The sequence below is a fragment of the Ips typographus genome, linkage group LG8 (genome assembly GCF_016097725.1).
Source record: "Ips typographus isolate SLU linkage group LG8, UJ_Ityp_2.0, whole genome shotgun sequence".
Classification (NCBI taxonomy): Eukaryota; Metazoa; Arthropoda; class Insecta; order Coleoptera; family Curculionidae; genus Ips; species Ips typographus.
In genome coordinates, this window is record NC_138429.1 from 7339505 (window position 1) to 7356642 (window position 17138).

The following is a 17138-nucleotide window of genomic DNA, read 5'->3' on the forward strand; positions in this document are numbered from 1 at the left end:
TAAGTAGATACAGTCGCTATAGAGATTTAAATTACTTGTAAAATATATTTTGTGATAAATAACATATGCATTATAATACCGTTCTACGCTTGTGGTTTGTTTAACGTAACAAGAAAACCTTACGTGCTACAAGTTTTTTTTTGCTGTTTTCAATTCATATTGGTCCATTTTACCATTCTATGCTATTCAGCTTTTTGTTACAAAAAAAAATATTTTTTTTGTCGACCAGTGTTATTATTTGTTATTTCTAGATTTTAATACATTGCTTCAGTCTCTTCTTTGTTTCCTTCAAGCTGTCACTTTTCTTCTGTTTCTTTAAAGATGACATGTGTCTTAATTTGACGAGTGCTAACCTGGTTACTGTGATAGCTAAAAGGTTCGTTCAAACATGAAAATATAGAACCTGTAACTTTGGCCTTCTTTTAATTGAACACAATTTTGTTCTAAAAATTACAAATAACCGAGAAGAGGTTTTTAAAGGTGTCAATATTTGACAGCTCCTAACTTGGTTCCCGTGGCGGTTAGAAGGTTTGTTCCAACGTCAAAATGCAGCTTAAATCTGGTTTATTTTGTTAAGAAAAAATTCCAGGTTTATACATCAGCAAATCAACAGGAGAGCCATTTTTTCCTAAATTGAATGAGGAATTCAGGACTGAATTGTATTTTATAAAAAAGCAGTGGCGTACCATTTTTTTCTGTTCAAATATCTAGTGGCTAGACGCCAGTGGTAAAACTGACACTCTTCAAATTTCAAAAAGTGTCTCTTCTATAACATTTGACTCAAATATCTCTAAAGACGTTTTGGTAAATTTTGGCAACTTTAAAATGGTCTTTTTTACTTTTTTTACACGAGTATCACAGCAAAGTTGAAAATAGATTATTTTAGAAAAAAAAACAATACTACAATCGTGCGAGATTATTAAATGGTAACACGTTACTCATTTTCAGAAAAGGCAATTAAACCTCACGTGAAATTAATAAATTGACGTAGGCATAGATAAATTAGGTACCGGTCATAATTCAGTATTTACACAAAAACAACAAATCTGTTAATGTAAAATTGTCTCGTGACATTGTGGTATACCATGAGAAACAACAAAGAATCCATCAATCGTCTTCAAAGATGCTACTATGGGTACTATGCGTGGCGGTACCAAAAACGAAAATTTCTCGGTCGTGCAGAGGGGGGGACGCCCCCCTGTAAAAACGGTATAAAGCGACCGGCTACGGTCCCAACTAACTTTCATCTTTCAAACCGGGCAAAATTAGGATTTCCATTTACGAACGGGAACGCGACACGCGACGATGACCGGTTAAAGGAAAACATACATTTGCGCTTGTTTTTCCAAAAAAAAAAATTTTTTTTTTGGTTTGGCCTTATTTCATTAAACGTGCGTGCATGTAGAAGAACCAGTGCCCGTTATATTTTTTTTAGTGCCGAAACATGACTTCCGGAGTGAAACAAACCGTTATCAAGTAAGTTTTATGTAAATTCATTTTTAACGACCAGAAATTTGTTTACTATGCTATTTTAAAAAATTTTTAGTTAGTTTGGTAAAAACATATTTTTCCAATTATTAACTAATCCACTTTTAATTAATTTTTTTCTCCCAAAAAATTTTTAATTAATTATAATTTTAAGTGAATATTTAAGCAACTTTCCATTAGTACAGCAAAAAGAAATGAAAGTACCTACCGGACTACTTGTAAACTAAAAAAAAAAATTACAATCTCCTATATTGGAAAATGTAAAGTAGCTTTTACACATTGACCTGAAAAAACCAACCTGCCAATCAACCTTCGATTTGATAATAGATAATTAACTATTCATAATTAACTCAAACGAATGCAGTCTGTCTATCTGGGCCATCAACAACAAATTAATAATCTCCTTTATCAATTTAGGATTATTCACTATATAAATAGACTCTAGAAGCTATTAAAAACCAAACAAACAGAGAGTGGTTTAATAAAAAAATTAATTAAAGAACGGTACTTGTTATTGCTTCATCAAGCGTTTACTTCACAATTAACTTCCTACAAATGAAAATCCTTGTAAAACTTAAATTTTCCAAGTTGTATTTGTCTGAATTAACCAGAAACGTACAAGTGCAACTGCAACAAATCTATTAACACGAAACTAATTACACTAAACACTTTTAGTCACGAAAATTATAGTCATAAAGTTTATTTGCGGTTAAAATAAATTGTTACATTAATTTGACAATTTTCTATTTTTTACTCCTGACAAGGTTATCTAGTGGTTACATTTTTTTAACTGAATTAGTTTAAAAAAGTGTGTTTTTGTTTGATGTTTTGAAGAAAATGTGTGATTAGGAAAAACATAATTTAACTACTCACCAAAAAACTGAGACAAATTTTTTTTCACTTTTGTTGGTTGATGTTGAATTTTTCACTAGTGTCTTGGTTTGTCATTGTTAAAATAGCAAAAACAGACAAATTATTGCCCAGAAACATTTTTGACACAGTTCATTGTTTTAAACTATTTTGGTAGAAGTAAACTGCTCATTGAAATAAACGAGACAGCTAAATTCATAGTCATTTGTGACACTTTATATCTCCGAAATGCCTTTGGCAAATTTAATTAGTGAGGCTATTTTTTATACAATCTTTTATGCTATTAAGTACAATTTTTCTCATTGAAAACTGTGCTATTGTATTCTTGTCCTTTATTTTTGAAACACGATTTATATTTTTGCTAATAATTTGAACAAACTATTTTCAATCGAACAAGGAAGTAGACAATTACAAACGACGTATTAACCAGAACTCTTTTAGTGACTTGTTTGCACATGTTCTAGTAAAGACGTAATAAAGAATCAGTTAAATAAAAGAATCAATAAAAATTCATACTTATTAAGCAGAGATCATAAAAATTTTCTTATTAATAAACATGTAGAATTATTGCTTAATAATGTAATTAGCCCACGCGTTTTAGCTGACCGACTTTTTAGTCCTGATTTATATAATACTTTCAGTTTTTAAATAAGAGTTTTGCTGTCTTGATGAGGTTTTTATTACAGATTAAGTACTACTTTCCGCTTGATAGTCAAGTTTGTAATTATTATTAAATTAAATGGAATAATTAAGGAACAAAAATTGCCTTGACCCAATAAAGATCCAAAAAGCACAAACAAACCAAATAAATCAAAATCTTAAAATCATCCATTTGTAATAATATTGGCTACTATAAAATGGAAAAGCAACATTTGTCTAGTCCGGACTATTTACTTAATTCAATTTCCTATTTGAGTTTGAAATTGCAACAGCAAATCGTGGATATTCCAGGAAACTGGTGCACGACGGACTTTGTGCTAAAAACAACAAAAATGGCTAATTTTACAATGTAATTGTTTACACTGAAATAATGGTATAAGTACACCAATCGAAGAGGTTTCTCTTTGGTAAACTGTTAACGAGACACTAACGAGATTCGTATTGTTGTTTGTCTTTGCCTTTGTTATTAGGGGGCAAAAATATTGCATTTTCACATAATTTCAAGTTTAATAAACCTCTGGACTGGCAAATTACTGGTATTAATGGTTCGTTGGTTAGGCAATCACCGACGTTCTTCTGGTCCATTTTTACATTTGGCTGAATAACGATTAATTCACAATTTTATTAAAATTACTTTAATAATATTTTTACAGCAAAAAACAGTTCATAAATCCACCGTCATCATTGCCAACTTTATTTCCTGGCTCTGTCCCTTTCGTTGACATAACGAATAATCTCGTCTCGTTAATCACTAAATTAAACACCTACCCATTGTGTAAAACTGTACCAATTTGGTGGTTTACTAACATCAGCAGCAAAATTCCTGGTATCGCTAATTTCACTATAAAAGACCTAAAAATTGTAATAATTAACTTGCTTACAAACATACCACGAAAATCGTCCGTTTGTTCGGAATCTGAGTACAAAATTGTTAATAATAATGCGGTCATCATTTTCGCATTTATGCGGAAGTTTAAATTGCATGTATGATGGTTCAGAAAATTTTGTGTATAATTCTTATGATATGATTATTTATTTTTCAGTCCAAACTACCTGATATTATTTAATGCCGTTTTTTGTGGAACCAATAATAAACCTACCCATCTAACTATTTTTAATAATTGTGACTTGAAAGTTCAACCTCTGAAGACAAGAAAAAGTGAAATAAAAAACCGTTTTGGTGTCGTAAAAATGCTTTAATTTTAGTGAGTTGTACAATGGTGTAATGTTACATTTTTTAAACACGATTATCGTGAATTATTGTAACAAATTTGATGTAACTTAATCTTTTTTCATTTTCTGACTCTTAAAACTGAATTATTCCAAAAGTAGGTCCTATCAGGTTTCAAACAAAACGTGACGAAGTTAGCAATTGACATCATGGAAGATTTACCCAATTCGCTCGACCCATCTAAAGAGATCTAATACGATATCCAAACAGGCTCGTCGTTTGCGAATGTGAAAATCATTTTAGCTGCTGTTTTGTTCTGGCTAATAGCCGTTTCGCACGGTTCTCATAATTAATTATTGCGAACAAGCCTTCATTTCCCCTTATCGCCGAATTACGAAACCAGACAATTCTCTTGAATTTAACTGAAATTGGTGTAAACATCGCGACTATATTGCTTTCACAGTCAAAACCTACGAAGTCACCAAACCGAGACGGAAAATTACTTAAGTGCGCTAAAAAAAATGTAGAACTACGTGTCAACCGCCAATTCTTAGCGCAAATATGTACCTAGTAGTGGCTGGTGTTTAGATTGTGACCGGATTTACTGCGATGGCACTTAATTGTTTGAAAACTACCAGAATATATGAATACAAAATTAAGGCTGATTTACATGAAATGTTTCTGATAAAACTGGAAATGAATATGTAAAACTGTGTTTATCAAAACACATTCTGTATCTTTGTGTATATACCGGTCAACCAGGTATTTAAAATTTAATTTTCATAGCCTAAACCAGGGTTTAAAGTTTGTATTTTTACTGTTTTTTTTTTACACTTTGGTCAAACTGCTTCGACAACTTTGACAAATCTCAAAATTAGCATGGAAGAACACCTCGTTGGTGATCAAGACCTAAAAGATTCTAAATTCAGCTTAAAAGGTCTTAAAATAAAGAAATAATTGACAAGGAAGCCTCAAACCCTTTTTAATCAGTTTTGGATGTCAGTTTGTTATCTTTTTTAAGAAAAGGTCAATTTAGACATTTTTGAGTGACACACTGTATTGTTGGTAGGTACTTAATTTTGACCAGATTTGATGAGTTTCTCTTGCCTAAATCTATTGTAATTTCCAGAATACTAATCTTCTTCCATAACCCAAAAAAACAACTCTAATAAAGTATATTTAATTATTATTAAATATAACTCCAATAAAGGGACTTCATGGTACACTAGTACTGGTAAATCATTAACATAGATTCAACCAGAATGGCAAAAACCACGCATTTCCGAACATATTTCAAACCAAACGACAATATCCCATTCAAACATCTTTTGTGCTCAACATCCGCTTTACCATTGACAGACATTTGGTGCCGGTCGGTTGACTTAAATACAATTAAATGATAAACTATAATTACAGTTTTTCCGCCTCTAATTAAGTAATTTAAGCAGGATTTGTTGTTGCAAATTAACTTGAAATTACAATAAACGTTGTGAAAAAATTGTGGTTTGTTTCGTTAATGTTTTATCCACTGGTTTTTCCGGTTTAAATTTGAGGAAGACCTTTAATCGAAAAAAAATAGTAATCCGTTTTAAATTTGTTATAATAATAGTGGTTTAGTGAATTGTGAGGTATTAGGTAAAATTATACGTAATTAATAGGTTCTTGGTGCGGGAAAAAAATTTTGTTTATTTCTACAACACTGCTTGTTTTGTTATTAAAATTTCCATATTTTTGCAATAAATGGCCAAACGTAAATAACAATTTTCTTGAACACGCGTTTCCACTTGAAACCCTAGCAGGATTTTAGTATATAATCGACTTTAAGACGATTTTTAAACATGAAATACCTCTTTTCTCACCTAGTTTAGGGTACATGGCTTGCATCGCAAACAGGTAAAACCATTCACTTTCCTATTACATATTCTAATCTCGTTTTTAGTTCCACCTAAATCTATTAGAGTTCTAGTAGCAGAATTTTTGATTATCGTATTGACAAATTGTATCGAAAATTGGAAAACTAGCACAATTTGCTAAGCAAGTCTAAAATTAGGTTTTCAAGTTGATGCTTTTAAGAACAACTTTCTTATAATACTGGATTCTTTAAAACTTTGAAGTGTAATTACTAACCAATTACTATCTAGAGAGCGTAGCGATAAGTAGCTTTTTCTTTCGTTTCCGCGTAATTTTTGCTTTAAACAAAATGCACGCAACAACGTTTCAAAGTCTTAAGTTCGATGAAATCATCACTCAATACGACTTTAATCCATTCAATCATCTTTATGATTAATTTATAATTACACCTTTAAAAACGTTTGTTGTTTATGCGTTGTTCCGAGAATGATCAACAAAAAAATCGCAAAACACAAAGGGGAATTAAGAATTGACTTGATGATGGTAACGATTATTTTTAACGATCAATAGGGATGGGACTCAAATGACGAAACACTTTTGGTAACCACAATTAATTGGGGTTTTTGATCGATACGTCATTGAACGAGGAACAAATTACCATGTAATTTTGTGTATTGTTTATAATGCATAGTAATGTGCTAATATAACACCGTAAGGCAAACAGCTGTCAAATTTAAGAGAATCATACATTTATTGTTCAATTGTGCAATTTAAACTTATGTTTTAATAACTGGTGCATGAAAATAACCATTCAACAATTCCCTGTTAAGTCATTTCCACGTGACATCATTGCCATTTTTAAACCGTTGAGCATGTGACACACATGTCAAATGACGTCACGGAGCCTGTTCCGATCCATTCCTGTGATAAATACCATCGAAGATGCAGGAAAGTCATTTAAAATGCCACGAAAGACAATTTCAGTTAGTATCTCTGAAAATTAAAATTTTTGAAATGTCAATAGATGATTTGCATCTGGAGAGCATTTGAAACCAAATTGCAACAAAGGCTTGGTACTTTTAAAAACATCTTAAATACTTAAAAAGTGATTTTATTAGAAATATTTTAAGGCTTAGAAACTGACTATTTTTTAGTTTTTTTTTTTAAGAAAAGGGATAAGTAAATGTCTTAAGTCTATACAAAATGTAATAGTAAATAGTCAATACAAGGGCAAAACCATAAGCCACCGTTTGTAAATACAAAAATTGTAGATAAAAGTTAACTATTTTCTGTTCTTAGGTATTTTTGACATTTGTAAGACTTTCACGTCTTTATTTTTAACTAAATTCCTAGATTTTTATTCGTCACTAAAATAAATTAGAAATTATTTTAATTGTTTACTTTTATCATCACCTTAATTGAAGATAAGATATATGCTTTGTAATTTTCAATTACATAGTTTATATGCCACTAATTGTTCTAGGAAGTATTTTGGGGGTGGAACTGAATTAGTAACTCCACTTCCAACTAAGCTGACTATAATAAGAAATATTATTAGCAATTTTAGATAACTTTTCGTTTTATAGAAGACGAGATAATATGCCACGTCCTGTTGAAGCAGAATTTTAAACCTGTTTACGGACGAAGGCATAAATAACCAACGACAACCTTATTCACAACAAATTATTGTCGAGATAATAACACACCTTGTGTTTTTGATAAAAAGTCCGATAAACTTTATATTGATTTGATTATACCAATATCGGTTTCAATCTCGGTTCAGTCAAAGTTTTACACGCGAATAATGCGGTCGAGTATGTGCGAAGAAGTGTCCTTTAAACGCAACAAGTTTTCTTAAGTTTGACCACCGTAAATCGTTTTATGTCACGAGGTTGTTCTTCATGTTGGCCAAAATGGTCTCCTCCTTTACCGATGTGAACTACGTCGGTGTTCCCACTGTAGAACAAACTAAGAACGGACGAAAGTAAGTAGAATTAGAGCTTCTCAAGGAAAAAAATATGCGAATCCATTATAGGAATATTAATAACCAGTAAAATCAATCATCTAATTACCAGTGACATGAAGAACACAGAGAAAGCATGGAAAAAAGTGAAAGCAGTTAAAAGGGAGTCAAAAACCGTTTTGGGGAATGTGGAGTTGAACGAACGTATTTGTAATATTTCTGAAGTAAAAAAAAATCAATTTGTTATAAAATCAGTATTTACAATACACAAAAAGTGGGTATTACAGTACACTTTATGTTTTGTGTTGAATTATTATTATTATTACTTATCTTTCCTGAAAAATTAATGACAAAAATGACTGACAAACAAAATTTTAAGAATTTGTTAGTAATAAAATCATTGTTGCTCATCACAATTATAACAATATTACCTTGAATTCAACATTACTCAAAAACTTGTCAACAACAAAATGTATTATTTCATTTTCATCTTATTAAGCTAGTATTTTTTGATATTTCTAAGAAATTTAAAGATAACCAGGCTTCAGTGTAACTTTTTCAGACCTTTCGAGTAATCTCTCACGAGTCTATAGCATTTTCCACGTTATCTTAGAGGCAAAATCAGATGAAAAACACATCTTTATAAAAGCACCATTGAAATTGTCATAGATTCAGTTCTGAGTAGGTTCTGTCCACTTTTCATTAGGATATTAGTGGCAAATGAACTATTTGACAAAAACAACACTTTTGCAAACTGATACAAGAAAGACTGACTATAAATCTATTCAAATACCATTCTCAGGCATGCTGATGAATTTGCTAAGATATCTGGAAAACTCGTAAAGTTTTCCTAATTAATCGCCAAACAATCACGAACAGCCATTGGCTACTAAACAAATTTCAATATCCCATGATCAATCAATGCTAACATTTCTTTGAATTCTAGCTAGAAAATATAGGGTGGTCCAAATTGATTGTAGGATACTATGAAAGGTAAAAAGTACATAAAAAATAAGTGTCATAAACTATATAATTTTTTTATCTTAATTAATAAACTAAAATTAAACTTATATGAAATTTGGCATGCTTGTTCATTAGTTTGAAGTAATTATTTGGCGTTTTTTTTAAATTTTTTAAAATAATCTCGACAGGTACTAATTTTTTTCATTATAAATTAGCGTATAATAATGACGGTATCTGAAAAACTATTCAAAAGAAATGTTTAGACAAACTTCGTCCAACTAATCTCATTCTGTCCAATCCTTCTGTCTAATAAAAAATCACTCACACAAACATGTTATTTTGTTAAAAAAACAACACTGTAATTTATAAACTCTTCACTTTAATCGTCTATTATTAACAAAAGGTGAGTTTCATCATTTGCTTGAAAGTCACTGCTAATATGACAACAGCAGTGATTTAAGTGCTGTTACTTCATATAAACTGTTGAGTATATGAACTTTTTCAATAACAAACAAGCCAATAAACGATTACACAGGTATTTCTATACACGATTAAAATAAACTATCTTAATTTTGTGGTTTTAAGTTTAGATCTTCCATTCTTAAGGTTGAGTGTATCAGTATTCTGGTTACCTTAGTAAAAAGTTGTTTTTTTAAGTATTATTGGCCTAGGTCATAGATAATTTTATACGAAGAATGTAAAAAAAGATTTACTCGAGCTACTATAATCAGTCAGACAGGAAATAACAAAAAATGCTGTATAAGCACTATAAACGTAACATCTTATCTTTTAATAAGCTGATATGTATATTAATCAAATCAATACTATCAAATAATCCATCATTTGTTACGTTCTTCACTTTAATCTTCAATGATTTAACGTCACACAACAATAACAGTACTTGTATATGAGTAGAAAAGTAGTATTTTGACCTCCTTGCATTATCACGTCGACCTTATTAACCAAAAATCTAGAGTGACCACACCCGAAATCAAGGCGACGACCTTAACATTTGCACACCATGTTAAGTCATTGCTCTAGATTGCAAAAAATTTACAGGAACGTCTTAATAACGTATTAATCTAATTAAGAATTATTAGAAATTTTATCATCAGTGTTTGCAGAGTTTTGTATTGTTGCAAAACATGCCCACTTAAATCTGTCACCAGCTAAAGGACGCAAATTACTTGGAAATCATATCAAACAAAAACGATACTATTTGATTGTTACTTGTGATTTTTAGGTAAAGAAATTAAACTGATTTGAGACTTTTTGTTGCAGGAATCCAACATGGTGGAAAAGGAGGACGAGCATGGAACGATGTCTCACATTAACCACAGCAGTAGTGTTAGCAATTGGAATCTCATTAGTTATAGCTTTAGCCAGTGTTTTGTACAATAGGAATAAGACAGTTGCTAGTAAGTATATTTGTTATTTACATCAATTCTGGTATTAAAAAATAGTGAAAATGATATACGGTAGCCCAAATAAAACTGAAATGCACACGTAACAGTGCAGGAGTAACAGTTTTCAAGTAAATTTGAATGTCTATTTTAGAGCTCAAAAAAATTCGAAAAGTAAATTGTGAGGCTAGAAAGAAGTAAAACTGCAAATTGCATTAACAGTAAAATTTTAATAAGTTTAAAATTAAATTTCTGTGACAAAATTATATATTTAAGTAAATCATTTTGAAAAACCACAAGTGTTAAGATTGTTAAGAGACAAAAACATAAACTTTTTGACTTTTATCTACTTTTATACAGGTTGAGTCTGAAACTAAAGAAAACTTCATACCAACTGAAATAATGTATTATCTCGATTTAAATGTAAAAGCAGAAATCCTGTAAAATTAACTTACTTTGTATCATAATATTTAAGATTGCATCAAACTTCACTTTCATATTGAAATGCAAAAAATGCAGTGTAAAACGACTGCACCTAAACCAATTTAATTTCAAATCTGTTGTCAACAAAGATCCGCAGCAGATAAGTATCTTCATGCTGATTAATCCGAAACTAGAGAATAAATTAACTAGATATGCAATCAAAATATGTAGAACGGAAATTGAAGCATGATTACATTATTATTAGGCCCTGTCATAACACCTAGTGAAACGCTTGACTTGAGAAATACATAAATAATAGCTCTTAAGGAGCAATAACCTGTAGCAACGAGATTTAAAAACAAAAATTAAATTTCAGATACTCATTTCACCGCCCAAGCTTTGCAAGGTCCGCAAATCTTCGTAATCAATGCCCCTGATAACGATTCGAAAGCTGGGACCGAGAAAAAGTTATGTTTGACCCCCGGGTGTATACATACAGCCTCCAGGTGAGTTGCTATTCCTATAAACCATGTTATTATAAACTGTAAAATAATTTTTTTAGGGTATTGGAGTACATGGACCAATCTGTAGATCCTTGCGATGATTTTTACGAATTCACTTGTGGAAACTTTATCAAAAAAACTATTATACCAGACGATAAATCTTCAGTTACTTCATTCAGGTAATTTTGGTACTCTCGTACATACTGATTTGCAATATTGCTTTTTGTTTTAGTATTATAAGTGATGAACTCCAAGAACAACTAAGAAAAATGATTGAAGAACCAATCAAAGAAGACGAACCAAAACCTTTCCAACTTACTAAGAAACTCTACAAAGCTTGTATGAATAAAACGGAAATTGAGGCTGATGGTGAGATTATCTGCCTAATATTGAATCACACAATTTGATAGTAAAAATTGCAGGATTAACTACAATCAACGCCATTTTGAAGAACTTAGGAGGATGGCCAGCTTTAGATGGAGCCAAATGGGATGAAGGTAGTTTTGACTGGAGACAATCGGTATACAAGTTCCGAAAAGCTGGATACAGTGTGGACTATTTTATTGACTTTTCAGTTGGGATTGATGTGAAAAATTCAACCAAGAGGATTATAGATGTAAGTAGAAATTGAATGTTGTTTAATACAGTCAGTAGTCAATTTGGCAGCTCATGCTTTTATGAACATTATAACATTTCTACTACTATAATTGACAATAATGCAACAACACTGGATTATTACTGGAATTGTCTTAAAAGTGATTCTATTCGAATTGGATCAGTAAAGGCAATTTTCTTAATTTACCAGCAAGTTTTGTGCCAGCTAAAAGGCTCTTAATGTCCAGAATCTGCTAGAGCTTTGTTTTAATTGGTTGGATAATTAGTAAGCAGTTAATTTTATGCACTTTTAGGCATCTTTAAGTACGTTAATGTTTAAAACACACCCGGAATCTGGTTAATGCAACTTTAAAGGATAATTGGGCCTACTGGTACAAATTATGAATCCGATTCAAGTATAATGACCTGAAAGAACACTATACTCTCCTAATTTCCATACAATTATTATTAAACCATTCAATGAAATCTTGTGATCCTAATGTGTTTTGCTTGACATACAAATAAGATTGCACAAAAACAGAAAGTAACAATGAATTTCCGGTCCCATTGCATAGAACGGTAATTCACCACAAAATGCTGCAATTTTCAGCTTGACCAAGCCTCTTTAGGCTTACGAAGGGAATTCCTCACCAAAGGGTTTGATGAAAAATTGGTAAAAGCTTACTACGACTACATGGTGGATATTGCTGTTATATTTGGAGCTGAACGTGAAAGGGCCACTAAAGAACTTAAGGATTCTCTAGAATTTGAAATGAAGCTAGCTAACGTAATTGACCATTTTTAAAAAAAAAAAATATTTGCAATAAAGGATGCTTTTGGTGGTTTTAGATCTCACTTCCAAGCGAAAAACGTCGTAACGCCACTGCTCTTTACAATCCCATGAGTATTCGAGAAATGCAAGACAAATTCCCTAGTATTCCTTGGTTGGAGTATATCAACACTCTTCTAGCTCCTGATATCAAAGTTACCCCTGATGAGGTAATTTATTAAAATTTTTCTTAAACTTATTTGAAGAAAAATCATAAATTTAGGTAATCGTCGTGAGTATTCCCAAGTACATTACTGATTTCGAGGCTCTAATAGCCAGAACACCTAAAAGAGTCCAAGCCAACTACGTCATGTGGAGAGCGGCAGCTTCCTCAGTCTCCTACCTGAATGAGGCCCTTAGAAAAAGACAACAAGACTACAGTACCATTGTAACTGGCAGGACAGAAAGAGAAGCCAGATGGAAAGAATGTATTGATGTGTCTGCTGGTAGTCTATCGATCGCGGCTGGAGCTTTGTACGTGAGGAAATTCTTCCACGAAGAAGCCAGACAGAATGCCAAGGAAATGGTGGCCGATATCCGAGAGGAATTTCAGGATATTTTACATAAAGTTGATTGGATGGACGAGAAAACCAAACAAAATGCTTTGGATAAGGCCAAGTCTATGTCCACTCACATTGGATATCCTGATGAAATGTTGAACGATAAGAACTTAGAAGAGTTTTACGGTGATGTAAGTTTGTTTTTTGTTTAGTTAGCAACAATTCAAAGTTGAATTTCAGTTGGAGTTGGACGAAACTCACTATTTGAAGTCAATTTTGAACTTGACGTTATTCGGAACCAGATTCTCATTCAAGAGACTTCGCCAACCTGTGAACAAAACCGACTGGATTACTCATGGAAGACCTGCAGTAGTCAATGCTTTTTACTCAGCTATTGAAAACAGCATTCGTAAGTCACCACACGCTTACAACTATCACATATAAAATCAAAAATTTCTAGAATTTCCTGCTGGTATTTTGCAAGGGGTATTCTTCAACGCAGACAGGCCTAAATACATGAACTACGGAGCTATCGGTTTTGTGATCGGTCACGAAATCACTCACGGTTTCGACGACCAAGGACGACAGTTTGACAAAGAAGGTAACTTAGTGGACTGGTGGCAGGACGAGACGAAAAAAGCGTTTATGGAAAAAGCACAGTGTATAATCGATCAGTATGGTAATTACACAGTTCCAGAGTTAAAACTGAACGTAAGTACTTGAATTTGTTATAGAAGCTTTCATGTATCTAGTTATGGTTAGTTGTGTGTGGGGTATGTGGTAGTGCTTACTGGTTGGTGGAAAAACAAATTATTCTTCTCATTAAGTTGTCAATTGCACAATATCTGAAAATAGAACAGTTACTTGTAAATAAACTAATGAAATTTACATGGAAAAAGTACAGTAAAAATGCTATAAATCAACATAATACAATAATAAAATGGTCTATGAAATAAATAAAATATCTCAAAAACGACAAATTGTAAAGCATTTCGGCGGAATTTGAGTAATCCTTTTCTAGCAAAAGTGTCCCAGAAGTCATGTGATTTATTTCGTATAAGTTTATAATGGGGTACTAGTGATTATTAAACTCTTATTACGTTAAACTTCTTCATTATCAAAATGCAATTATAAAAAAAAACTGAAAAATAGAAAAAGGTGTCAAAAAGCAAAATAGACAGTTAAAAAGTGTCAAATATCATCATTAAATCCAAAAAGCTTACAGTTTTATTTTAAATTTTATTACGAAAAATTCTTGAAAATATAATAAACGGTCATCTTAAAGGCAATAAATAATTACGGTAGGTATTGATTGAAAATATGAAAAATTGCAAAAATAAAGTATGATTACAGGAGGCAGCAATGAATATCATGTAAATAATGAAAATTTTCCCATTTGTGATGCATCTGTAAGTTCAAAATCAACTAAAAAAAACGGTAATCATGATACGAAAAAGAAAGTGTCGGTTAATTCTTCTATATCTTATAGCCAGAATTCGAGTTTAAAATCTGATAATGTAACGTTTCATTCTACCATAATCAAACATTTAACCTGCTACATCCATTACAAAATCAAGCTTGAATGGTTTACTTCTAGCTTTTTTTCATTGTGTAATCTATGGAGTTGCAAAACAACCAAAAGTCGTTGTAACTCTTCCTCTCTTTACAAACTTGCTTTAGCCTGCAGCTGGGATGTTTCTGCATGGTACAAACTAACACGCCCGTAACCTTCCTCTTGCAGCTGAACGGGATAAACACTCAAGGCGAAAATATCGCCGATCTGGGAGGGATCAAACAGTCCTACCTGGCTTATATGAGGTGGATTAATCGTAATGGTGAAGAACCATATTTACCAGGATTGAATTATAACGCCAATCAAATGTTTTGGATATCGGCTGCGAGTATCTGGTGCTCTGCAGTTCGAGACGAGGAACTTCGTCAAATGGTGGTGACCGACGAACATGTCCCGGACAAATATCGAGTCATAGTACCTTTGAGTGATATGGATAATTTTGCCAAAGATTTTAATTGCCCGAAAGGCTCGAAAATGAATCCGGTCAACAAGTGCCAAGTGTGGTAGAAGTGCAAAGAATGACTGATAAAGTGATGACTTTTGGTTTGTGCGTGATGATTTGATTGTGTTATTGTTACAGTGTGTTAGATTGGGCCAAAGATTATTAAAAAAGACAATCACTTTGATGTCTACTTTTTTTAATGGTCTGTGGATTTGCATGCTCTGTATCAGAGCTAAGTTTGGAGCAACTCAGTTTTCATCGTACTGTTAAATTATCTCATTGCAATTAGAGGTTTAGGTTAGATCCAAGAGAAAATTTCTACTTATTTTGTCCACTATGTCTTAAATGCACAAACCGTCATGGTGCAGTATAGTGCTAAAAGCCATTTTAGTTCTCGAATTTTCTACATTTTGTTATACTTCAAATTCAGTTGAATTTCAGCATGGAATCAAATACGTTTTTCTACCCTGGGGACTCTATGTGTGTAGGCGAATAAACTCAATTTTATCACTAATTAACGTTATCAAAAATAAGTTAAACGATCACTTACCATGTGTCGAACACTTAATTGTTACAGTAAAACGCAAAATCGGGCAACTCAACTCGGTCAAAATTCAAATAGTAACAATATTACTTAAGATTGATCTGTTATCATCTACTGTTTTCCATAAATCATTAAAATAAAGGTTTCAGTACACATACCAAGTTATAGTTTTATTACTTTGATCGCTTTTTGTCTTGATTGGTCCGGTGAAAGGGGTAGTTTTATGTTGCTTAATCGAGCCTAACTGCCACTACTTTCCGGCATGATTCTGTATCTACAGAAGGATTGTACATACACCTTCAGAATGCTTTGTTTTTATGAATAAAACACTTTTCAGTGCTGTTGCAAGTAGCTTTTGTGTACATATTTCTTTATAAGGTAAGTTTTTCATATTAGACTTAATATAAGCAGATACTAACAAAATGCAATCATACGAGTATGATCCAGTTCAAGCACATGCAAGACTGTAATTTTACTACTCTCTTCTTCTAAATGTTGCATAAAAAAACCACTTTGTGCCATTTTTATAATTATTTAGAAGACAAACCTTTTTAATACGACAATTTGTCCTTATCGTACAGATTTTAAGTTATATGTCACAAATTTAAGCTAAAATTAAATAAACATTGTAGTTAAACGGAATCAACACCCAAGGCGAGAACATTGCCGATAACGGTGGAATCAAAGAAGCTTACCTAGCTTACCAAAAATGGACGAAACGCAACGGAGTCGAGCCTTACTTACCCGGCCTCCCGTTCACCCCGAACCAAATGTTCTGGATTGCGGCGGGCAACAGTTGGTGCGCCCGATACCGTCCTCAAACTCTAAAATTGAGGATTTTGACCGGGTACCATTCCCCGGCTCAATTTAGAATCCTAGGACCGATGAGCAACACCGATCAATTCGCCAAGGATTTCAATTGTCCCGTTGGTTCGAGAATGAACCCGGAAAAGAAGTGTAAAATTTGGTAGGAAATGTTGGAAGATGTAAATGAATGAGATTGAGAATGATTTGGGAAATGGAATGGGTTTTATTGAGTTGAACTTGATGCTTAAAGTATCTGAAGAAGTATTATAGAAATTGTATATTTTTTTGTTATTATAAACAGACAAAAATTAGCTCTATTTGCAGTGTTTTATTGTATCGTTGTCACTCAAAGTAAAACAGTTAAACAATTCAATCTCGCGCCAAATTATTCCATAAGCATCAACTTTGAGAAAACTAAGTTATTTTTGTCACTTGTCTCTTTTCATTCAATGTTTTTCTTAATTTTTGTTATCATAAAGAAGCGTTTCAAAAATTTAAAGCTAAATTCAACATTCCTGGAGAGAACAGAAATAAATGTAATTATCCGCATGCTG

General features: G+C 32.2%; 1 protein-coding gene across 4 annotated transcripts; it reads left to right on the top strand.

Annotated features, from left to right (window-relative positions):
• The first annotated feature begins 1238 nt into the window (after positions 1-1238).
• On the top strand, positions 1239-16901 carry Nep2 (M13 family metallopeptidase neprilysin 2). Of its 4 annotated transcripts, none has more exons than XM_081985586.1 (12): positions 1239-1476; positions 10248-10384; positions 11169-11298; positions 11355-11474; positions 11528-11664; positions 11718-11911; positions 12500-12676; positions 12739-12888; positions 12942-13409; positions 13459-13627; positions 13679-13929; positions 14960-15938. In XM_081985586.1, the coding sequence occupies exons 1-12, from the start codon at positions 1445-1447 to the stop codon at positions 15296-15298; spliced, it is 2304 nt and encodes a 767-aa protein (XP_081841712.1). In that variant the 5' UTR covers positions 1239-1444; the 3' UTR covers positions 15299-15938. The 4 variants fall into 4 exon arrangements, with proteins under 4 accessions (XP_081841712.1, XP_081841711.1, XP_081841710.1 ...); XM_081985585.1 differs by lacking the exon at positions 14960-15938 and adding an exon at positions 16410-16901 and having other exon boundaries at positions 1241-1476; XM_081985584.1 differs by lacking the exon at positions 1239-1476 and adding an exon at positions 7817-8024.
• The last annotated feature ends 237 nt before the right edge of the window (positions 16902-17138 follow it).

Bases quoted from the DNA above. Each gene is read 5' to 3' on its own strand.
- Nep2 (XM_081985584.1), top strand. From the start codon at position 7,942: ATGTTGGCCAAAATGGTCTCCTCCTTTACCGATGTGAACTACGTCGGT. The intron at 10,385-11,168 runs GTAAGTATATTT...ATTAAATTTCAG, and splicing joins TAGGAATAAGACAGTTGCTA to ATACTCATTTCACCGCCCAA. The intron at 12,889-12,941 runs GTAATTTATTAA...TCATAAATTTAG, and splicing joins TCAAAGTTACCCCTGATGAG to GTAATCGTCGTGAGTATTCC.